Source organism: Balaenoptera borealis (genome assembly GCF_965194805.1).
Source record: "Balaenoptera borealis genome assembly, chromosome: 16".
NCBI classification, from domain to species: domain Eukaryota; kingdom Metazoa; phylum Chordata; class Mammalia; order Artiodactyla; family Balaenopteridae; genus Balaenoptera; species Balaenoptera borealis.
Genome location: NC_138872.1, coordinates 3442992 through 3467676, shown reverse-complemented (window position 1 = coordinate 3467676; position 24685 = coordinate 3442992). Strand labels below are relative to the sequence as shown.

Here is a 24685-nt window from a genome sequence, read left to right as displayed (position 1 = left end):
CCCAAACTACGTACATGAAAACTTGGAAGCACCTTAAACCGAACAATGGGGGTCCATTATGGTATATCCAGGTAAATGGAATAATACACTGCCATTAAAAGTGTTACAATATATTATTATTATGCTAAAATACTAAAAATAAAATTCTGAAGAAAAATCAAAATATAATTTTTTTATATTATCCCCATTTTTTGCAAAAATAAAATGTCTGAGCATAGATGGCTAGGAAGAAAGAGAGCAAACTATTTATAGTGGTTACTGCTCAACGGCTGGGTTTCTTCTCCATATGCTTCTATAAATCCTAAATTTTATGCCTAGAGAATATATTACTTCTATAGTCAGAAAAATTAGGAAGAAATATTTACCTTTGCTTCAGGCATGCAGAACTGCTGGGTTATAACGTCAGTACGTGCCCCTGTGTCCCATCGGTACGAATGTCCACAGGGAGGCCAGTGTTGCTTGGTGAGGGTCCTTGGTCGTTTCAAACCAAGAAGCTTTGTAAACCTGATTTTCTCTGAGTCTGGGGGGGAGGTGAGGAGGGTGCTGTCTGTGTCTCCTGGATGTTTTGCTTGCTGTTAAATGTCTTATCCTATCTCTGTCTCATCAGTACCTCTTGGTGAGCATTTATTGATGAGTCATTGCATGCCAATCACCACACTAAATAGACCCAGTTATGAAATGTTTGTGCTGGATGGGAGCTCAGAGATCCTGTAACTAGATGAAGCCTTTGGCATGAGACACACAAGCCCCAGCTGGGCTGCTCTAGATGGTGTATGTGTGTGTGGGTATATGTGTGTGTGTGTATGTGTGTATGAATGTATGTGTGTGTGTGTGTTTAGGGGAAATTCCACCTGTCCCTGAGGTCCCCCATCCTCTCCCCAACAGGTGGCTTCTGGGGCAGGCTTGTGGAGCCCAATGTCCTTTAGAACATTCTGTGAACACAGATGCTCTGGGCTTCTCCCTGTGGAGGTGGGGATCTCACCCCCACCCCCCCACTGACTAGGTGAGGCCACCATGTTCTCTTTACAGCACACTGTTCAAAACCCTCCATGCTGCCCCACCCGTGGCCCTGCCCACCAGGCCCCTCCATGTGGCCCTTGACGCCCCATGCCTTGTCAGTCATTCTGTCCTTCAGACGTACCCTGGCCCTTCCTGGCACAGGACGTCCTTCGTCACAACTTCTCCCCCTGCTGGGTCACCCCTTCCCACTTATCTGCTCCCTTCACCTGACCACCCCTCCACTCTCCTCTGAGATGCCCCACTCGGTGAGGTCACCACGTTCACTCTTCGCAGCATCACGCAAAAGGGACATCGTGACTCGCCCGTGTGGGGAGAGCCCCCCGGCATCCTCAGGGCCTCGTCTCAAGCTCCTGGCCTCTCCGTGTCGTGTCCCGTTTTACTAATGAGGGCGGCCCACGGGGGTCTCAGGAGAAGAGTCACTCTAGGAAAGAGCTCGGAAGGCTGGCTGGTGGGCGTAAGATGCAGGCACGCAGCCGTCACCTGGAGCTGGTTGCCGTCACAGCATCAGGGCAGGGGTCGCCCGCCGTCTACATCCAGGCCTCCTCACCACTCCTAAAAGCTCTGATTTCTGGTTCAAGGCTTCCTCGCCCTGAAAAGGAAATGCAGCTCTGCAGCCTCTGCTGCCTGGCCCCTTGAACTCGCCCTCCTACTCGCTCTCTCTGCAGACACTGCCTCAGATGCCGACTTACTTCCCTCCTCTCGACTCCGACCCCAACAGAGAGGCTGGCCACCGGCTTTCTCCATCCATTTCTGGGGTGTTGCCCCAGCAGGAAGGAGCGGTTTCCTGTTCACATCCTGTGCTCTGGGCCTTGTGAAATCCTGGTGAACAGCGACGCCCAGCAAGGCTGAGTGTGCCTGACGGCTGCCGTGGTCCAAGTCGCCCGTCCTGAGAATGAAACAGAGAAAGGGTGTCGCCCCAGTGGGTCAGGCCAAACCAGTAGTTATCACAGCCCGGGGCCTGGAGACCACGGGTCCGCTTTGCAGCCATTTGGCTGATGGTAAACTTTCACGACACAGTGCAAAAGCCATTTAGCACCTTTAAAGAAATTGGAAATGTGTGTTTCATGTGTGGTGGTGCTGAAAATTGAGAATAATGACAGAATTATTAACAACAGGCTCCCCGGGCTTGGACTCTTAATTGCCTGTGGTCTGTAAAGCTGACAAATAAGCGCTGCAGAATCCAAACGTGAAATATTTAGTTTTGGGAGCCTGGGAGAATGGCTCCTAATTCTTTTGTTTATTGGTTGTGAGAACTGCTTTTGGGGTAGAGAGACATTGTAAGAGCAAGAAAGAGCATAGAGCTCGGAGTCAAGGGGCCGGGGTTCCCACCCTGATTCTGCTCTCGGTGGGGCCTGAGGCTCTCATGGCTCTCAGGAAGCAAGGTAAACTGATGAGGGCAAATGCACTCTGTGCAACAATGCATCTTGCAGGGTTCTGCGATGGTTCTGCAGGCAGCTGGGCTGGGGAGAAGCTAAGCTAAAGCTGAGCAGCGGGCTTTCCTGCGGGACTTCTCAGAGCCTTTAATAGCGTTGTAATGACAGGTGATAGTTATTGAGCACTTATTCTGAGCCATCACAGTGCTAACAGCTTTGCAACTGGCCTCATTTTTATCCTCATTAACAGGTAGGAGAGGAGAAGCTGGGGCTTAGAGATTGCACACAACTTCCCTCCTGTTCACAGAGCTAGTGAGTGGAAGTGTCTGGTCTTTACCATGGGTCTTTCTGACCAGAGAGCCTGGGCTCTAACCATTATATCTCTGTCTCTCTATCCTGTCCAGAGAACCCTGGATGGAACCTTGAAATCATGTAGTTCAATGCTCCCATTTTCCAGATCAGAAGATGGAGGCTCAAAAGATGGCGGCTTCTCCAGGCCTCCGAGAGGATGAACTGCAGGACTCCTCTCCTCCGTCCTCCACTCTGCCCACATCCCTCTTTCTTTGGTGCTCCCCTGGGGCCCCATGGAGCAGGAGGGGGAGGGCATCTGGGCCATTTGCACAGTTGCTGGTAGAACGTGCCCTCAGGTGCCTTACTGCTTGGCTCCACCCCCTGTGCTGTGCGGCTCTGAGCGGCTTACTTAACTCTCTGTGCCCTAACGCCTGCATCTGTAATAGTGCCCCTGACTCACAGGCTTGAGGTTGATAACAGAGTTAATATGTGAAATGGGGAAAAGTCATAGCTGCAGGGCCAGTGACTTTCCCCAACCCACCTGTGGCCTAGAACCTGCCCTACTCAAGGGATGGGTCAGCCAGGCGGCTCCTGCCAAGGGAGGGATAAAACTGGCAACGACTTCTTCCTAGAAGGAGACAAAAGCTTGTGTGAGACTGGAAAATAAACCCTTCTTCTCCGAGGCATGTCAGTGAGTGGCCAGCAGATGGCAGAAGCAAGCCAGGAAAGGGAGCCTCTGCCCCACCTGCTGGCAGCAGCTGCCTTAGAAAAATCCCCTGGTGTTTGCTTGTTGTATTAAGAGATCTCCAGTGTGAGAGCCATCCTTCATCCTGAGCAGGATTCTAAACAAACTCAGCATTGGCTTTGTGGCCGGCACCAAGGACCCCAGGGCTCCCGTGTACTCCCAGTGGGCACTGATGCCCTCTTGCTCCCAAAAGTCGGCCCCTTGCAGAGAGGACTGGCCGTCCTCTCTGCTCCTTGACCGCAGAGGACATTCCTACTGGTGCACCAAGGCTCAGAGAGATGCTGCCTTTAAATAGGGGGTTCTTGACAATGTTTCCATGAGGCCAGTCCCGCTGCTGTGGTTGATCATTCACTCATCAACAAGGATTTATGGGCCTCCACTGTGTGCCTGGGCCTCTTCCAGGGCCTGGAATGCAGCACGATCAGCACACACCAGGTCCATGCCCGCCAGGAAGCTCACATTCCAGGAGGAGGGAAAGAAAACCACTAGCAAGGAGTTAAGATAAAGTGGGATCGTGCAAGGCGCAAGAAAGAAAACCGGATTAGGGAAGGGGAAGAGGGTGTCGGGTGGGACTTATTTGAGGCACAGCTTTAGGGAGGGTGGTCAGGGAAGGGAGGCTGAGACCTGAGTGGCCAGAAGGAGCCGCCGCCCGGGGAGCTGGGAGGGCTCCCAGGCAGAGGGGGCGGCCGGCCTGACCCTGGAGGCGGGATGGGCTGGGGTGTTCAAGGCCAGAGAGGAGGCCAGTGTGGCCCAGCAGCGTACACTGCGGGGAGGGGAGGGGAGGGGAGGGGAGGACGGGGTGGCAGGGGCCCAGGCACCTGCAGGGCGGGTCAGGGGTGGAATTCCACCTGCAGAGAATGTGAAAGTGTCCAAATGGTCCAACCTGACCGGTTCTGTGCAGTTCCCTGAGGACCCGGTTGTGACCCTCGCAGACCCTCTCATTCCGCTGGCCCCTCCCTCCAGTGGATCAGGCTGCCCAGGCATCTGGAAATATCTTCAAGTCTTCAGGCGGCTCCTCGCTGTGTCTTGCTGACATCATTTCCAGCGGTGTCCTGTGGGTGGTTGCCCCCTCTCTCACCTGCACATCTGGCTCTTGCCTCCCCACCATCCCCCCTTTCAGCCCCAGGTCTAGGGAGGCCCGGAGCAGTTTCCTGGGGCCTCTTGGGGGTGCTCAGGCCAGGCGGAGCCAGCGCCAGAGGCCTCCATCCTCCCTTCTCCAGCTTGACACGTTCCTCTCCCTGCGCTTTAAAGCCGAGACGTGGTCTCCACATCTGAGAAAACAGTTAAACTGACAATTCCTTGCAGACTCTGGTTCAAATCCTTATTAGGCTGTTAAGTGAGAGGGGATTTCACTTCCTTCCAGGGGCCTTCATTTCTGCCAGTTCCCAGGCCTCCCCTCAAGGCCTTGCCCATCATGTCTTCCTGCAGTCGCCTGACGTGGGCAGGGAAGCAGCCGGGGGTCCTGGCAGCCTCTAGGGAAAGTGGGACCCGTGTAGCAGGGCTGAGGGTTGGGAGTCCCAGAATGGGGCCCAGGGGAGGGCGGGGTGGGGACCCAGAAGTGAGACCAGCAGGTAGTAACTGAGGGGTCCTTGGAGAATGTGTTCTGGGGACATGGCCATGGAACACCTGCCTCCTGTCTGTGGGGATCTTACAGTTCCGCCCTGGACATGCACAGAGAAGTACCTATAAGCACGCATCCATACATATAGACACACATATATATACTTACACATACACACATAGACCTACGCATGGACATACAAATATACACACATAGATACATACACACGTGGACACACACATATGGGCATGTATATATGCATACACAGACACACATGCATGTACATGTACACATGGATACACATATACTCCCAGATATGTGTATACCTACATGTACACATAGCTATGCACACATACAGATGCATATATAAACAATGTAGATATATACCTACATAAATCATCCAGCCTGGGTCCAAACCCGGTTCACTGAGGTCGGCAGGGCCTTTGGGGAGCTGCCTGCCCGCTCTGGGCTTAGTTCTCATCTGCAACGGGACAGGGTGACAGTGCATCTTCAATGAGAAGATGCAGGTGGCACATGTTCCCGGTGGAGAAACGGCCGCAGCATCCAAAGGGAAAGGGCTGCAGGTCCCTGTACCCGGGAAGCACAGGTGCCCCTGCTGCAGGAGACCAGGCATTGTGACTCTGGCCCGTGCCTTTGGGGCACACTTCGAAGACGAGACTTCCTGGGGGCGCACATGGCCCCCTTAAAAACTGGATGCTGCTGCACAAAAAAGCGGATTTGAGGAAAAACTGAAACAAACTTTCCAGAGGAACTTGGGGCCCTACCTGTCCTGTCTCAAATCAGTGTCCCACTTAGGGAAGCACAATCCAGCCACCAAAAGCCCTCAAGGTGAGTGAATTCCCAATGTGAATTTCTCAAAGAACTTTAAAAAGATCCAGTTATTATTTCTCTCCACACCTTAAACCCCTCTCTTGGCTTTCTCCTCCCTCACGCTCTCTCACTGGTGCCTTTTCCAGAGACTTCCTCTTTCCCAAACTCTCTGGCTGGGTTATCCTCAGGGGTCCTTGTCCTGCTTCCTGCTCCATGTTTTCTTCCTGCATTGTCCCTCCTCCTGGTGATGTCACACCAGCCTGGGCTGGCGTGGGGATGAGGTGGAAGGGGAAAACAGCAGAGGGGCTGTTTTCTTGAGCAGGTAAGAGGAAGAGGAAGGCTGGTCCCTCCCCCCGTGGTCAGAGTCGTCCCTGTGACACACAGTTATTGCTCAAGTAACTTTGGGGAGACGAGACCAAGTACTGAGCACCTCGCCACCCAAACTTCCATGACCTGAATAGTCACCTTAATGACTTGTCAAAATCTCCCCCAAATTCATTCGCAGAATAAAACGTCCCTGAGATGGATCTGTGAGGGTGTGCAGTGGAAAGCACGGCGTGGGTGTGAGGCCGGATGCAGGCCGGGTGCAGGCCAGGCGAGCGCTGCAGTTGCACCCCGGCTCTCCTCCCATCAGGCCTCACACACAGGCTGCGCAGGCGGGTGTGTGTGTTATCCCCCCAGCTCCCGGCCCTGGGCTGAGCCCTTGGTGGCGCCCTGCTTGCTCCTGCAGGGTGCCGGGGGCACTCCCAACTGCGCTCTAACTTAGGGAGAGCCTATCTTCAATGTGTGTCTGCATTTGTGGGGTTATGTTTTATACCTGCCCCTTGCAGTGTAGAAGGAAAATAGATTTCGAATCTGATTCTGTTCAGTGCAGGTAAATACTGCATGTAAAATTCCCCTCCATGAGTTCATTCGGTGTGGACTAATTAGAAAGTAGGTGTTTTACATACTTGCATTATGCAAAAATCCTTAGTGTGTTGTTATATAGGTGTTTCGGAGTGTTTTAGTGATATCTGGAAAATTGGTTGGGGGTTTTTGGACGGTCTGGGAATGTGTTATTGTTTTTTCCCATTTCACATAATGGGATATGAGCTTCCGATGAAAATTTGCTCTCCAAAGCATTTCCAGGAATTGACAATATATGGATAATGAGGGTTGCCTGCATTTTACTTGATCTGCACTGCTGGTCGGGGGTCGTTCTCACATGACTGGCCGAAGCCAAACAGACTGAGAGTCAGGGAGAGAACAGGGGTTGACACAATGAATCCCTGCCTCTTTTTGTTATTAACAAGAAAATGAACAAGTGCCTCAAAGAACCCTGCCGGGTGAGCAGCTGATGAAAATGCTCTCTTAGGGCTCCCCCGCGAGTTGTCTGGTAGTGGCTCTGCCACTACGGCAGGGGAGGGCACTTTGCAGCCACACTGCAGCTGGACGCTGGTCCAACTGAGGGCTCTGCCAGGCCGGGATGCAGGGCCCTGCCTCTCATGGTGCCAGTTGTGGGGTGAGCTGAGCCTGTAATTAGAGCTGCAGCTGATTGATTTTCTCAAGGCTGGCACTCACGTCGGGGCCTGGGAGGCCTGGGGGGTCTGTTGTGCCAGCGTGCAGCCTGGCCGCCCGTGTGCCAGCTGCAGCTGGGATTTCACCGCACCTTTCCTGCAGCAAACCGGGGATGGCCTCAGCCCCGCCTGTCACCGTGGCGTGGACTGTGCGAGCCCGCTGCGCCTGGCAGCCAAAACAGCCCCGGATTCCGCCGGAATATGCTTGTGGCCTGAAAGCTCCCTTTGCCGTCACTCTACCCTGAGATGCAGCTTCTGTGCTGGCAGGATTCACGCAAACAGAAGCTGCTCTGCTCTTTCCTCCTCGGGCCTCCCCGGGCCTCCACTGCTGCCATCTGCCAGGGAGAGCCACTTGGTGATACTGTTAATTAAAACCATGGCACTCGGGGCAGGAAACACGCTTAAAACTCTGAAGCCATTTTTCCCTAATAGAAATCTTATTGTGGAGGTGTTTGTGGAGGTCGGGCTGACCAGGAAAACCTGCCAGCCTCAAATGAACTCAAATAGGTTTACCTAATTTACTCACCTGGGGGCCTGGAGGCAGAGCGGGGAGAAGGGCCTGCCATCGGCAATGGGTCAGGCCGGCCACCCTCACCTCTCCCCCCAGATTCTGTCCTGGGACTGGGAGATGGGAGGAGAGAGCCAGGCTTTCGTGGAGGAATCAGGAACTGCGGAGTGGATGCTTTGGAAATCGCTGACCAGGCCTCTGGGAGTGAGCCTGACTGGCCATCTCTGCGCTGAGCTGTCTATAGTCACACGGCTATTGTCACCTGGAAATTAATTTTAAAGTGGCGGCTGTGACTGGGGAGTGGCTCTATGCTGGATCCATTAGTCACCCACACAGAATTCCCCCTTTCCATGTTTCCTGGCCCAAGTCGCTACTTTGAATGCTGACGGCTCTTTGGAGCTGGCAGCATCCAGCAGACCTAGCTGGCTCCTTGGAGAGAAGCTGGAGTGATTTGAACAGGTCCCGAGGGAAAGGGCGGCAGAAAGCATCGTGAATGTGCGGGCCCAAGCCTTCTGCAGTGGAAGGAGCCGTACTCCTGCCGCAGAGGCGTTAACTTATTCAGGGTTCTTGGCTAATTTGTGAAATTACCTCTTCTCACAGGGCTGGGAGAGAATGGTCTTAAATAGGAGCAATTTAATTCTTGGATCCTGGTCCTAGTCAACGAAAAGCCAAATTTTATCCTCTCTCCTTCACTTGCCCATTTAAAGCCTGAAGCAGTGGGGCCGGGAGGGTGAGCGCCTGGAGTTGCTATGGAAACTCAGGGCCTGAAAGTGGACACAGCGCTTGAGGGCAGATAGTGGTCCCTGTGCCGGACATGGCCACTCCTCCTCTCGCCCGTCTTCGAGCTCTGCCTGCCTGTGGTCCTGGAGAGACATGGAGACCACAGAACCTGGCCTGCCCTTCAGGCACCCTGGCTTTCCCAGAGACTCACATAGCCCTCCTATAGGCTCCTTCCAGAATGTTCTCCAAATTCTCTCCCAGTTCAACTCCTTTATCTCCATAGCAAGCAACACCCCATGATTAATGGCCAGACCCAATAGTGTCTTTTATTCCTGGCACCTTGGGCCTCTGATAAGGAGGTGGGGGTCTCCTGTGCCTAGGGGCTGCATCCCACTGGTTCTGTTGAAGCTCAGAATCCTTCAGTGGCCAGCATTTGTACAGTACAGACGTCCCTGCAATACAATAAAGGATTTGTCTGGCCTTTATCCCTGGTTTCTGAGAGGAAACTTCTAAATCTTTAGAATTTCCTGGGTGATAGCAGTATCTTTGCTATTCATGGGGGCCCCTTGGACCAGACCTGGGTTTATGCTAATGAAATAAATCAGGATGGGGCTGCTAGAAAGATCAATCATGTGGTCAAGAGGGCTGGGGCTTAGACCTCTGTGATATCACACACTGGGGGAGGGGAGGGGGCTAGAGGCTGGGTTCAGTGGTGCAGCCAATGATCCAGACATCCTGCCTACAGTGAAAGCTCTGGAACCCAGGTGCAGGTGAGTTCCCTGGGTGGTGATATACATCCATCTGCTAGAAGGGGGACGAGACGAGCCCTGATTCCAAGGGGAGACAGCACAGAAGCTCTGTGTTTGGGACCTTTCCAGGCCTGGCCCTAAGCACCTCTTCATCTGGCTCCTTGTCACTTGTGTCCTTCGTAACAATGCTAATCCTAAGTATAACGGTCTCCTGAGTTCTAGGGCCCTCCTGGCAAATTACTGAACCCAGGGAAGTTGTGGGAGCCCAAATCTGTAGCCAGTGGGTCAGAAGCGCAGGTGGCCTGGGGACCCGGGAGCACTGGGCTGGCATCTGAAGGGAGGGGCTCTCATGGGGACCACCCCCCCGCAACCTGTGAAGTCAGAGCTAACTCCGGGTCGTGCGCGCCAGGTCGCGCTGCAGTCCCTCAGTGCAAGTTCAGGGAAGGGAAAAGGAGGCACCTTTGCACTCCGACACGTCAGTTCAGTGGTTTTCTAAACTGGCTGCTCCTTGAAGTCACCAGAGGGGCTGTTAGGAACAGGAGCTGCCTGGGGCCCTTCCTGAGTGGTCTCATTTGGTGGGTGTGCAATGGGTGCCTGGAATCTGCATGTTTAACAAGTTTTTGCAGGAAGTTCAGAGGCAGAATCGCATTTCAGAGTGACTTTCTCAAGGAGCAGAGCACACGTTTCGGGCAGAGGACATCTGCTTGAAAGGAGAGAACTTGCAGGAGGCCATTTGCCAACATTCAAACCAAAGGGAACAAAGGGACGGTGGAGAAAGAGTTAAGTGCTGGGCGCAGGGCACATTAAGATCTGTGTCTGGAAGGGCGCAGCTTGAAAGCCAGGGTCACCCGGCCTGTGCTGTGATACAGCAGCCACTTGAGAGGCCTTCTTGCCTCTCAGGACGCTCTCCCCTGGCTCCAAGGGCCTCCAGTTTTTCCTTAGGGTCAAGGCATAGTGCCCTCTGAGGGGACCAGGCTGGAAGCCACGAGCTGCTGCTGGCAGGGGCCGGGGACCTCAGCAAATGGAGCTGTGAACATCTGGATGTGGGGCGCAGGGCAGAAATGCCTAGAGAACTGGTGGCACCTGATTAATTGGCCGTGACAACTTTCTCACGTCTGACCCTTTTCCCTTCTCCCCGGCCACTGCCCTGAGCCGCTGTCACCTCCCACAGGGGTGACGCCCACTGGCTCCCCTCTCATCTCCCTGCTGCTTCTTCATGCAGCCTTTCCTCCTCACAGCAGCCAGGGTGCTCCTTTTAAAAGTCAATCAGATCATGTCTCTTTTGCTGAAAATCCTCCAATGGACTCTCCTCTCACTGGGAAAAACAGGAGCCCCTGTGATGTGTCCCCGCCTGTATCCTCCACCTCACTTGGTCCACGCCTGTACCAATTCGCAGCCACACTGGCTCCCTTTCTGTTCCTTAGTGAGTCCCACACTCTCTTCTACCGCAGGGCCTTTGCATAAGATGTTCCACTGCTGCAATGCCCTGCCCTCCCTCCCACACCTGGCAGGGCTGGTTTCTTGAATTTTATCATCTCGCCCTAATGTCCCTCTTCAGAGAGGCCTTCCTTGAGCAAAATAGATAGACAGGTCACCCCTACTATTGTCCAGGACATAATCCTGTTTGTGTCCTTCACAGAATTGATCAGGCTTCTTAACATGTGTTTACTTGTTTGTTTTTCCTGTCTTTTCTACTATGCTGTTGAATGTTCCATCCAGTGCCTGGCACATAGTAGGTGCTTATTTCAGTTCAAGTGGCAATAGGAGTGTGGCAGGCGATAACCCTGACACCCTTGGTGGCTTACCTCAGAAAGGGTTCTTTCTTGACCACAGGGCTTACCCAGTGCTGATGGGTGGGGACCTCTGCTCACCACACTCCAGCTAAAGGGGGTTCTGCCACCACGTAGCTGCTTCATCCTGACCTAACGTTCTGCAAAGTTTGCCAAAGAAGAGGAGTCAAGAGAAGAAGGAGATGCACGGTTTTCACAGCATGGCAGCCCCATGTGCCACTTCTGTTCCTGGTCTATTTGCCCCATCCAGCCATATGGCTCCAACTTACTGCAGAAGGTCCGGGAAACAGAGGGGGCAGGCGGGATGCTAGGTGAGCACGAATGGGAGGACCTGGGGAGACAGAAGATCTATAAGCCAGAGGTCCCATAGGGGGCGGGAGGACCACACCCACGGAAACGAGCACAGAAGCTTCCCTGAGATTTTCCCTGCCTGTATTCTTCTAGAAACTAATGGTCACGCTGAACAGCAGGCAAGGACTTGGGACAAATCCTCCATTTCCTTTTGCATGGGCCCTGGCCTGTGTGATGGAGTAGCTGTGTCTTCCGCGGGCAATGTATATGTTAGGAGGTGGGCAGACACTCTGCAGCCATTATCAGGCTCTGCTTGCCTAATGTTCCATGAAGCACCTTGGAAAATAGACCACTGGGGAAAATAAATGATCGCGGGGGTGCAGGCGACCTCCAGCTGGCTTCAGGGGTACTCCTGTTCCCTGTGCGGCCTCCCGCCCTCCTGGTGGGCTCCTGGGAAATGGGTGGCAGAAACCAGCCCAGTGATTTACCTCCTGCCTTCCTGTGACTTCCTCCCCGTCCTGTGCCTGTCACGTTTAATTATAAGGCTGTGGATGGCGGGGATATTAATTATAGGGCTGAGGCTGTGTTACCTAGAGAAAGTCGGTGCACATGTAATCCCGCTTTCCTCAAGGAGGAAAATTGCATTTTTCCTGATCTCAAAAAGAATGCCAGGGAAAGAAGCAGAATCACACTTCAGAGTTTTAAACTAATGAGATTCAGTTAAAAAAAATTAAAAACCTTTTTATATGCAGAAGATTGGGAGAATCTATTTCCGGCATTTGGAGTTTCTCCTCAGCTGCGTTACCTGGCAGTGGTCTGGTGAGGGGCAGTGGCTTTCCTATGGGGAGGGTTGGGGTGCTGTCTTAGGTAGAGCCAGCTTGGCTTCTGGTGTAAAGCCAAGAATAGGTTAGGCTGGGTTTTCTAAATACATAGAGCAAAAGCATTTCTTGGCAAGAGTCTTTCTGGCAAAAAGCAAGCATGTATATTCCAAAGAGTAAGAAGGGGTGAGAGTTTGACATATTTTGGTTTGTGAAAAGTATAAACCAAGCTAACATTGATAATAATAACAACAATAACTGTTCTTTGAGCTTGTGTTATATGCCAGGCCGCATTCCAAGTGCTTTGGGTGCACTCTGCCATTTAGTCTTCACAGCAGTCCTGAAGGTGGTTCCCACTTTAACCCCATCACTCATGTGTGTATGTGTGCATGCATGTATGTGTGCATGTGTGCATACACACGTTCTTGCACTTGTATGTGCGTGCATGTGTTTCTGTGTGTGTGACACTTCATACCCCACTTGGTGTCAGGCCCTTCATGTGGTCTCTTTCCCGGATCCCCCAATAGCACGATGAGGTTGGTACTGTCACCTGCTCCACTTTGCAGGTGAGGAGAGCACTGATTTTAGATGGAAACGGAGGCTGCACGGTGGAGGTGGGACCCGAACACAGACTAACCCAGTCACGATCCTGAGGACCCCGCTGGTCCTACACTACTCTTGGAGTTTAGTCTTTTTCCCTGTTTTTTTTTTAATTCTCTTCTGCTTGGTGGGCGGTGGCTGGGACTGTTTGGGTGCAGGCTGTTGGAGGGTCAGGCCACTGGCTAACCTGTTCATTTTGCCTTTCCCAAGACTCGTGGGGCCCCATGAAAAAGTCAGCTTAAGTGATCAATTATTCAACACAAGGACAGAAAGCTCTGTTTGCATTGAGGCTAAAAACAGGGGGTAGACAATGGTAATTTATTAATAAAAGGAATTCCACCACATTCCTCATCCTGTACTAGGAGAGAGAGTCATGGAATCAACTCTGAGTGAAGGCATCAAGTTTAAGCTGCTAATTACTTCCTAATCATGCAGAATAAAAGCTACATCCCTTAAAATACATCAGACAGCTAAACATAATCTTTGCTTTTCCCGGTATCATCTAAGGCATCCAGATGTTACTGTAATAACTGCTCCATAAACAAACACAAGACCCAGCTGCAGGGCCGACTTCTCAGCATTCTTGTGCCTCCCAAAGTCTCTTCCCAGGCTGGGCTCCTGATAGCTGCCCAGTGTCGCCGCAGCCCTACTGGGCGGGGACGGGCTGTGGGTACAACCACACACCAGAGGGAGGCCAGCGGGGAACCTGCCAAATGTGAGCGTGATTAAACCCGGGACCCACCTGAAACCTTTGTCTGTGGTCCTTTAGCAAACCTGAGGGGTTTAGGCATAGAAGAGGATGACTTGAACAGATTGGAATAAATTACCTCAAACACTGAGACATACTTAGGTGGCACAATTTAATTTAGGGCCATCAACATTAGTGATAGTGAAAGTAGCTAACATTGATTGGGGGCTTATTACGTCTTACTGCGTTGAAGCGTCCACTCCGTGAGATGGCTGTGTCACAGAATGAGATTCAAAGGAAACACCTGTTCTGTGGTGATCTATGTCAGCCCTGGCTTCCAGGTTATGCAACCTTCATAAAAACAGTCAAGTGATTTTTGTCTTTCTCTATGCACTGGAATTGTTGAAATAGTGTAGGAATAATCAGTTCCTTAAAGATTTGAGAAAATAAGACTCTGGCAAGCAGCAACTCCTGCCCTACTATTATTGATAGTGTAAATTGTTTCAGCCACTTTGGAAAGTAATTTGTTAATACCTAGTTAAGTGGAAAACATTTATACCCTATAATCCCACAACACACTCCTGTATCTGTAGCCTAGAGAAACGCTCTTACGTGCACAAGGAGACATGTACCAGAATTTTCACTGCAGTGTTGTTTTGGTTAACAAATTGAAAATGACCCAAATGTTCTAATAGGGGATTGGATAAGGTAATTTATGCAACAGACTAATCTGTGGCAGTTGAAGTGATTGAATTAGATCTCCCATATCAACCTGGAAAATTCTCAAAAACAAAATATGAGGGGGAGGGAGAAGAAAGTGAAAAAGAACATGTCCATTTAGATACAATTTGCATAAAAGTAACACAGGAAACAATATTATGTACGATTTTTAGACACACATATATTACCAAAAGGGAAGGATATTCATCACTTTTAAGAATCCGGTTTCCACTGAGGAGGGAAAGAGAGGAACAGAAATGGTACTTGAAATGTCTTGGTATTATTTTATTCACTAAAGCAAAAAGGTCTGCTGTAAATACAGAACAACCATGGCATCTCCTAAAGCTGAGCGGTGGGACACAGTGTTTGTTATACTAACCACATTTCATTGATGGCTTTACCACATCCTCTGCTGCCTTTATTAATTTTTACCCGGTTTCTCGAGAAAGGGCTGAGAGAGGTCTTCCAAAGTCACCTGTTATGTCTCTAATCCTTTCTCCTGTTTATGCTCTTTTCAGAGTTGGAGATGGAGGCTGGATGGTGACGACTGACATTCTCTGGGTACCCTGACCTGGATAACACGGTGCTCGGGACGCAGCAGGTATCCCGTAAATGCGAGACGACATCACCCCCACCATCAGCATCATCCCCGCTGCGGCTCTACGCTTGTCTCCCCAGATTCTCTGCACCACCTGCCTCGGTATGAAGCCCCTGGACTGAGGTCACGTCCAGGCGTGGGTGGGAGCGGCAGCCCGTGAGGAGTGGGGGCGCGGGCCCGGCGCTCACTGGGCCTGTGCATGTCACTTCTCTGCTCCGTCCACTTGCGGTGCTGATTCCCCGGTTGTTCTTCAGGACCCGTCCCTCCGGGTTAGTGGCAATAAGGGGGCTGTAGCTTTGCCCCCTCATCTGTCCTGCCCACGCACAGCAGTTCCTCCTTCTCCCTGGCAGCCTGTTGCTCCTTGCCCAGCTTTCACAACTTCTCCTCTTGCTTCTCCGTGAATTGAAATCATGTGTGTCCCCTGGCAGTCTTCTGCTGTGATCCAGTTCTGATTGTAGCTGGTGGACTTCTGTCAGCGTCTATGGCTTGTGGGGGAGGGGGGGTGCAGTTCTTGTTCCCTGATTTCAGAGGAGGCCAAGTTTACTTGTCCATGTGTAGATTCCTTAGGTCAGTGGTTCTCAACGTGGAGCAATGGTTCCTGCATCCCAGGGACATCTGGCAATGTCTGGAGACATTTTTGGTTGTCACACCTGGCTTGGGGATGGTGAGAACTGTGCTTCTGGCATCTGGTAGGGAGAGACCAGGATGGTGCTAAACACCCCACAAGGCACAGAGAGGACAGCTCCCACCCCAGTAAAGAATGATCCTGGGGGCTTCCCTGGTGGTGCAGTGGTTGAGAATCTGCCTGCCCATGCAGGGGACACGGGTTCATGCCCTGGTCTGGGAAGATCCCACATGCCGCGGAGTAACTAGCCCCGTGAGCCACAACTACTGAGCCTGCGCATCTGGAGCCTGTGCTCCGCAACAAGAGAGGCCGCGATAGTGAGAGGCCCGTGCACCGCGATGAGAGTGGCACCTGCTTGCCGCAACTAGGGGAAGCCCTCGCACAGAAACGAAGACCCAACACAGCCAAATAAATAAATAAATAAATAAATAAATAAATAATAATTAAAAGGTGCTAATAATTAAAAAAAAAAAAAGAATGATCCTGCTTCAACTGTAACCAGTACCGAGACTGAGAAACCTCGCTTTAGGCTCAATGAGCCGTTTATTCAGGCCTGCCCCATTTTACGCAATGGCTTGGAGCTGTGACATGTGCTTCATCTGGTTTTATTTAACACGCACCAGGCACCTGGTGCTGTACTATTGCTGGGTGACCTTCCATCTACCTTGTAACTTTGTTAATGTGCACAGTACAAAATATCTACTTGAAGTCAGAAGATGGGTTTGAATCTTTGTTATGCCACTTTCTTCTGTGCATTCACTTAACACATCTTTGCAGAGCACCTACGAGGCACCAGATCTGGAGCCAGACTCTGCCCTTCGGTGCTCACATTCCAGTGGGAACACAGGAAGTAAACAAGTAAAGGAATAAATCAAGGCACATTTTAGGACAGCAGTGTTCAGTAGGAAGGAAATAGTTCCGAGAGTACATAGGCAGGTGGTGTATTAGTTTCCTGGGGCTGCTGCAACAAACTGCCACAATCTGACTTAAAACACCAGAAACATATTCTCTCCAGTCTGGAGGCCAGATCTCCAAGCCAGGTGTGGGCAGGACAGAGCTCCTCTGCAGGCTCTGGGGAGGGTCCTTCCTCCCCTCTCCAGCCTCTGGAGGCTCCAAGCCTTCCTTGGTTGTGGCTGCCTCACCCGGTCTCTGCCTTGGCTTCACATGGCTTCTCTGTGTCTTCTCCTCTGTTTCTTACAAGGACACGTGTCATTGGATTTAGGGCCTGCCTGGAAAATCCAGAATGATCTCATCTCAAGATCATTAACTTAATTACACCTGTAAAGACCAGACCCTTTTGCCCAAATAAGGTCACATTTACAGGTTCTGGAGGTTGAGGTGTGGACATATCTTTCTGGAGGTCACCATTCAACCCACTACAGATCCACATAATCTTCCCTGGAAGTCCCCAGCTGATTTCCTTTTTTGATCTTTAACCATCAACAGGAGAGGCTGGATTAGACCAGGCAGGATTCATTAACGCTTCCAAAGCACACTGATGCTCAAACACAGAGTTCTAACACCAAGAATAAGGCAGGCAGAAATCCTGTCTGTTGGTTGGACAGAGAAGCAGCAGGCTCTACCACCGTAACCCCCTTCCCCTCCTCCCCGCTTTCCAGACCTGCCAAGTGTCACCCTCCCTCCGTGCTCTTTATCTTAGTTTTCCTGAAGCAGAGGCTCTGAGGCTGGAGCGTGCATCAGAACCACCTGGAGGACTTGGCTTTCAGGTTCACAGCCTGCACTTCTGACATGTTCCAGGTGACGCTGAGCTGCTGGTCCAGGCACCACAGGTTGAGAATCTCTGGGCTGAAACTGCTTCCTGCCGCTGCCGGCTTCTCGGCCTCTTGACCCTGGGATTCCCGCTCAGCCCCCCTTCCACCCGGCCCCTCCAGGTCCTGCCTCCTTTCCTCTTGTGTGGCATTTACTCTCAGGCTCCCCGCGTCACCTCACTCGGAGCTCGTGTCTTGCGGCCAAGGACAGCATCTGGTCCCCACGCCGCGGCATCTAGCACAGCATCCACATGGATGGCACGCATCAGATGGGTGGCGCGAGTGACATTCATGCAGCCTTCCTCCTCGAGGAGCCGGTGGGCTCTGAACTCCAGGCTTCCTGCCTCCAGCTGGTTCTTGGCACGGCTCCCCGGGGAAGCCATTTGCCCTCCCTGGGCCTCCGTTTCCTCATCTGCCAAAGGGGCACAATAGCACTTACCTTAATCTCAGGACTATCAGGTGTGGGGAAAGCAGGGGGAATGCTCATGGCATGGATGAAGGGCCCGTCAGTGTTAACTGTGGGGAATAGTCTTCTCTCTGGGACGAGGCAGGCCAGATGCGCGCGCTCCCCCGGCTGTGCTGGGTTGAATCGTCAGGTAGAGCTGCTGCAGCTGGGCGTGTTCCTCAGCGGGCGCAGGGCCGAGAGAGGCCAAGCAGGGCCACCGGAAGAGCCTGGTGTGCTGACTGGGAGCGCTGGTCTCCTGCACAGCGCGGAGTCACTTCAGCTTTTGAAAACCATAAGACAGGTGCAGTTACATTACAGCGTAGAATGAAAATGCTCCTAAGTCTTAAGGTACAGTGTGCAGATTTAGCAGTTCCTTGGGCAGAGGCCCTGGCCCTACAGGGGCTGTTCCTTCCCTGCCCCACCCCTGCCCTAGGGCGCCCTGCACAGAGCTGCACACAGGCCAGGGGCTCAGGCCTGGGAGAAGGGGACAGACTAGTGAAGCTGCTTTCCAAGCACTTCTCTTACCCTAACACAAGTGCTTCTGCAACCCCTGTGCCCCAAGGCCATGTTTCACACTGAGGCAGGGCCTGGAGGCAGGAGTTGACACCAGGCAGCTCTCACCCTTGGAGGAAAAAAGCATTTGATTATTTGAGGCCAGAATGGTCCAGCCTTCACCTCCCTGGCCTTTTGCACTGGGACAAGGCCAGTCAGTTCTGTCTGCTCCTGCCGGCGGTGACTTGGTTTAATCACACAACTGCGTGTCTGGGAGAGCTCCCTGGCTTCCTTGACTGCACACCCTCACCCCTGCCCGGCCTCGCACACACTCCCCAGGTCATTCACCTCATAGATAATTCCCGTCCATCCTTCCTGAGTCTTTTTGAATATTGCTTCCTCCAGGAGCTATGCCTGACTACGTTTGTTTGCCGAACACAGTGTGTGGCACAGAGTGAATGTTTATGTACATTCCTAAATGAATAAAAGAAAAGATTAATGCAATAATAAAACTTAACATTTAGTGAGTGGCCAGAGCTTAATATTCATGAGGGGCACAGCCCTAAGCATCCACACATGTAAAAATGCACACTGTGCCTTTTTCATAGTGCTCGGCAGAAACTCAAAGGAGAAAATGCTTGTAAAAATACTTGATGAACTATAAAGCAGTGCCCATCCCCGTGGTGAAAAAGCCATTTCCCAGAGGATGGTCCAGAACACTATTGCAGTATGCCCTAACACAAACCAGTGCCGTGTGTGGCCCAGGCTTTGCAAGGAATCACGTTAAAAGAAGCAAATCCCACAACCAAAAATGATTAGAAATAAATTGCAATCTTTTCTAGCTTGTCCACAAACATTAATGGGGATCCTATTAGTAAACCAAAGCATCTCTTCTCCAAATTTCCTTTTCTCCCCATCACCTCTTACCCTTCATGTTTCTCACCTGCCAAACCCCCAAATAAATCTCCTGATACCCCAAAGTAATCCTCTCTTCCTCTCCTCCTCTCCTGCCTCCCCTGTCATTATGTAGATTCTCCAGCCACTGCAGCATCTCCAAGTTTACCTAAAACCCAGATTCTTTGTAACAAAGGAGAACCCTGGGACTTTCCCAGCTAGCCAGAATTCCTTCATTGTCCCTGCACTGGATCCTGACTCCTCAACCCCATTTCCACATTGTGGGGAGGGGAAGAATTCGGGCTAGCAAAAGCAAGGTCATCTTTCGTGGATGGACGGTACAGGAGGAGGAAGTCTGAGGGTTTTCAGCCCCGATCAGTCATATCTCATTGGCAGTCCTGCTTCTAACTCTGCACCATTTTCCAGTTTGTCAGGAAGCTTCCTCTCCATCATCTGTGTGTCTCCAGGCCAAACCTGGAAGGTGGTTCTCCCTCTGCCTCTACCTTTTTTATTTTCATTTTTGCTTTTTTTCCAGATGAGAACACTGAGCTCAGGTAAGTGAAGTGACCAAACAAGAGTCACAGCACGTAGGGGACAGAACTAGGATTAGACAACACAGTCACTGACCCCGGGGTCCACCAGTGCCAGCTCTGTCAATTACCAGTTTACTAGCGATCCGGCACAGCACACTAGTGAGCTGATGCTATTCCAATCATCCCCATGTTACAGATGAGTAAACTGAGGCTTAGAAAGCTAAAGTAACTTGCATGAGGTCTCACAATCAAAAATTGACAAATCTGGCATTTGATTTTGTTCGATTAACTGTAAGATCCATGGATATTTGCCTCTTCTATTCTTGTCCCATGATATATGATCAAAACTTTGTACTAGTTGTTTCATGTCTATTTTTTTTGCTGTATGTATAGCACTTACCCTTGAAATATCAAGGAAGTCAGAAAAATGTGTTCTTTGCAACCCTTCTCAGTGCCTCCTTCCACCCATGTGCCCCAAGGCCAGTGGCGTCACACCTGCCTCCGCACGCCCTGCCCACCCTTGCTCTGGAGGCCACGGCTGCCTGCAGCTTCTCGGCCAGAGCTCACTGCAGTCAGCCTGTCAGGGTCAGACCTGGTATCTGCACGGGAAGCTGTGGACACCTCCACCACCAATAACACCAGGTGAAGTTCAAGACTGGGAGCATTCCCAAAGGGCTTAATTTTATTTTTATAGTCTCAAATGTGTTCTCTAGGTCTTTGGGGGGACTTTTGTTTACTTATGGAAGAAAACAAGCATGATCGATTTTCCCTGGACCTCAGTAGCAATACAATTTCATGAGGTTGGCGCCAGAGTGAGACACACGTGGGTTCAAGTCCCTGCTTCCCTTGCACCTGAGGGACCACAGGCAGCTGCTTCAGGTCCAGGGGGTAGGGCTGTTAAGTCAAATAGTATCCTTTCTGTGTGCAGTAAACCATTTACTCACCCCTCCCATTCCTGGCACCCTAACTCAAAACCTAGACCCCATGGCTTGTTTCACATCTCTCTTCTCTCCCCTTCCTCTGCCCTTCCTTCTCTCCAATTCCCATTGTGATAACAGTCATTCTGAGGTGTCAAGAAAGACCGGTTTTTTTTAATCAAAAGGGGAGAATTCTAACATCTTAAGTCTGGATGCCGCCTTGAAAGGTCACCTGCTATATACCCCTGTCTTTAGACAGGACCACTTTCAACTGATCCAGACACATGGGAGCTTTCTCTACACATTTGCTTAAGAAGGACGTTCCTTTCTCTTTCTGTGGTTTAGGAAAAGGCTAATTTTAACACATCAGAAGAGATATTTAAAGGACCGCGCAATATGAAGTCAAATGTGCCAATTATACCTGTGCCGTTCGCAGGTAACTGCATAATGAATGGGCCGCTTTTACAGGCGACCGTCTGGGCCAAGTCCTCACACCCTCCTTAAGGGTCAGCCTTTCTTGTTCTTAATTTTGTAAGTCAGACGAAGCTATTCTATACACCCATAGAGGGACCTGAAGGCACAATCAGTAAATTGGGACAGGTTAGTTAAATTGATCTATAGATGATAATTGTGGGAAAAGTCTAGGCCTTATGGCTTCCTAATCAAAAGCCCATCACCTGAATAGGTGAGTGCCTCCTGAAGGGTGAGTGCCAGTTTTTACACATTTTTACATATTTTTGATCTCATTATTTGAATAACTTAAAAAATACACTAATAAAGGGAGGAAATAATATCAGAGCTTCCGGCCAATGGAAGAGAGAAGCACCTGCCGAGATCCATCACCTGCTTTTAAGGGAACCCTCTGACCCCTAAGCCAAGAGCCTCAGGGCTCTCACACGAGGGAGCGAGGGACGTGGAAGCAGAGCAGTGGGGATGAGGGGCAGGAGCTGTCTCAGGACCGCCCGCAGCGGAGGATCGTGCTCAGAAACGAGCGATGCGGAGACTCGGAGGCCAAGGTGAGGCCTGTTCTGCCCCAGGGCCCCCTGAGCAGCCGAGGACGGGCCTGGGGTGCAGCATGAGCTTTTGGTTGGGGGTGAGCAAGGCCCAGGAAAGGCCCCCTCCTTTGCCTAAGCTCTGACGCATCCCTTGGGTTGACCACCGAGTCTTCACCCACTGAGCGGCCTGGCCCTGCTCTGCACCTCGCTGTCTCTGAACGAATCTCAGCCGGGCAGTTTTAACTTCCAGGGACATTTGGCGATGTCCGCAGGCATTTTCGGTTGTCACATGGGGTGGAGCAGCTGCTACTGGCATCTAGTAGAGTCCAGGGCTGCTGCTGAACACCCCACAGTGCACAGGGCAGCCCCCCAACAGAAAATGAGCCAGTCCCAAATGTTGAGAAATCCTGCCTTGGAGACTGTGGTTGCAATTCTGAAAACTACAGTGCTGGCCCTTCAAAAGGCTGAAAGCCACTGCTTTTGAAGCAGGTGCCTGAGGAGCCAGCCCTGGCCTGGCTCCCCGCCAGCCACCCCACATGTCGGGGGATGGTGACGCGGAGGGGCCGGGAGGTCGTGCCCAGCTGTGGATGGACACAGCATTGAGAAGAGCAGGGAGCCGGCCAGGCCCCCCTGCTCCCGCCACTCGGGACCCGAAACCACTCGGTGCAGCAAAGACATGCCAAGCAGAGCTCACAGAGCTGCTGTGCTCAGACAAGACGTTCTCCAAGACACTGGGCTGCAGCTTGCATCATAGCCCTCCCTGCAGTTCATCTGAAATGGAGTGAAGTCGGCTGACTGTGACCTGGGGAGTGTGTGCGAGGCCGGGCAGGGGTGAGGGTGTGCAGTCAAGGAAGCCAGGGCGCTCTCCCAGACACGCAGTTGTGTGATTAAACCAAGTCACCGCCGGCAGGAGCAGACAGAACTGACTGGCCCTGTCCCAGTGCAAAAGGCCAGGGAGGTGAAGGCTGGACCATTCTGGCCTCAAATAATCAAATGCTTTTTTCCTCCAAGGGTGAGAGCTGCCTGGTGTCAACTCCTGCCTCCAGGCCCTGCCTCAGTGTGAAACATGGCCTTGGGGCACAGGGGTTGCAGAAGCATTTGTGTTAGGGTAAGAGAAGTGCTTGGAAAGCAGCTTCACTAGTCTGTCCTCCTCTCCCAGGCCTGAGCCCCTGGCCTGTGTGCAGCTCTGTGCAGGGCGCCCTAGGGCAGGGGTGGGGCAGGGAAGGAACAGCCCCTGTAGGGCCAGGGCCTCTGCCCAAGGAACTGCTAAAATCTGCACACTGTACCTTAAGACTTAGGAGCATTTTCATTCTACGCTGTAATGTAACTGCACCTGTCTTATGGTTTTCAAAAGCTGAAGTGACTCCGCGCTGTGCAGGAGACCAGCGCTCCCAGTCAGCACACCAGGCTCTTCCGGTGGCCCTGCTTGGCCTCTCTCGGCCCTGCGCCCGCTGAGGAACACGCCCAGCTGCAGCAGCTCTACCTGACGATTCAACCCAGCACAGCCGGGGGAGCGCGCGCATCTGGCCTGCCTCGTCCCAGAGAGAAGACTATTCCCCACAGTTAACACTGACGGGCCCTTCATCCATGCCATGAGCATTCCCCCTGCTTTCCCCACACCTGATAGTCCTGAGATTAAGGTAAGAGCTATTGTGCCCCTTTGGCAGATGAGGAAACGGAGGCCCAGGGAGGGCAAATGGCTTCCCCGGGGAGCCGTGCCAAGAACCAGCTGGAGGCAGGAAGCCTGGAGTTCAGAGCCCACCGGCTCCTCAAGGAGGAAGGCTGCGTGAATGTCACTCGCGCCACCCATCTGATGCGTGCCATCCACGTGGATGCTGTGCTAGATGCCGCGGCGTGGGGACCAGACACTGTCCTTGGCCGCAAGACACGAGCTCCGAGTGAGGTGACGCGGGGAGCCCGAGAGTAAATGCCACACAAGAGGAAAGAAGACAGGACCTGGAGGGGCCGGGTGGAAAGGGGGGCTGAGCGGGAATCCCAGGGTCAAGAGGCCGAGAAGCCGGCAGCGGCAGGAAGCAGTTTCAGCCCAGAGATTCTCAACCTGTGGTGCCTGGACCAGCAGCTCAGCGTCACCTGGAACTTGTCAGAAGTGCAGGCTGTGAACCTGAAAGCCAAGTCCTCCAGGTGGTTCTGATGCACGCTCCAGCCTCAGAGCCTCTGCTTCAGGAAAACTAAGATAAAGAGCACGGAGGGAGGGTGACACTTGGCAGGTCTGGAAAGCGGGGAGGAGGGGGAGGGAAGTCAGCGCGGTGGAAAGCACCCAGAGTGTCAGGCCTGACTGGGGGAAACACCGAGTTCTGCAGAGTTCTGCTCATTCGGGGTGTCTCATCATTGCTCCATTTTATGTTCTATATCTTAACTTGGATGTCAGTGACATAGAGCTCAACCTATCTGCAATAAATCGCAAATTACATTTTATAAGTACAATTTACCAAAAGGCAACAAGAAGTTGTTTTACTTTATTCATCATTTTAACCTAATTTTCCCATGTGTGTCACTGATTTTTGAATTTTTAATATTTTATCTAGAATCCGCGTTAGGCTATACCCGAGCCCAGCAATTCTGTGTTGCTCTGTTTTTCTAAAGATCAGCTATTTTTCAAATAAGAAGTTGGTAATGACATGTTAATAGATAAATCGACAAAATAACTTATTTAACTGTATCCTTAAGTTTATTCTTTCAGCAGTTATATGACATCCAACATCTAAGTTCTAAGTTTATTCTTTCAGCAGTTATATGACATCCAACATCTAAGTTCTCAAGAGTTATTTCCATTTTAACGCAGAGAAAATGGAGGCACAGGATGATTAAATGATTTGTCTGTGGTCCCCCTACTAGGAAGGGGTCAAATTGGGATGAGAAGACAGCTATTCTGACGGAAGCTTATGTCTGTAAAATCACACATGGGTACTGTGGTAAAGGACTCTTGTGTCCCACAGTCTAAGGGCCTTTTCTCTGGACTTGAAGGCCTGCCTGTTTCTCGGAGTTCATGCTGGGAGGGGTGTTTGTGCAGAGGGACCCTTGGGGAGCTGCTACATTATGCAAACTTGATTATCCTGTCCGACGTTATTGATGTCAGCAGCCATTGTGAAATGAAGTTTGGGAGATGGACTGTGGAGGACAGCACTTGTAATTTTT

General features: G+C 51.6%; 1 protein-coding gene across 1 annotated transcript in view; it reads right to left on the bottom strand.

Annotated features, from left to right (window-relative positions):
- CDH26 (cadherin 26) overlaps nt 1-17636 on the bottom strand; it is a gene marked incomplete at its 5' end in the record, with an annotated part of 102318 nt that extends 84682 nt beyond the window's left edge. Inside the window, 1 exon segment of the mRNA XM_082362336.1 lies at nt 17430-17636. Within this exon segment, the coding sequence (XP_082218462.1) occupies nt 17430-17636 (207 nt within the window).
- Between the last annotated feature and the right edge of the window lie 7049 nt (nt 17637-24685).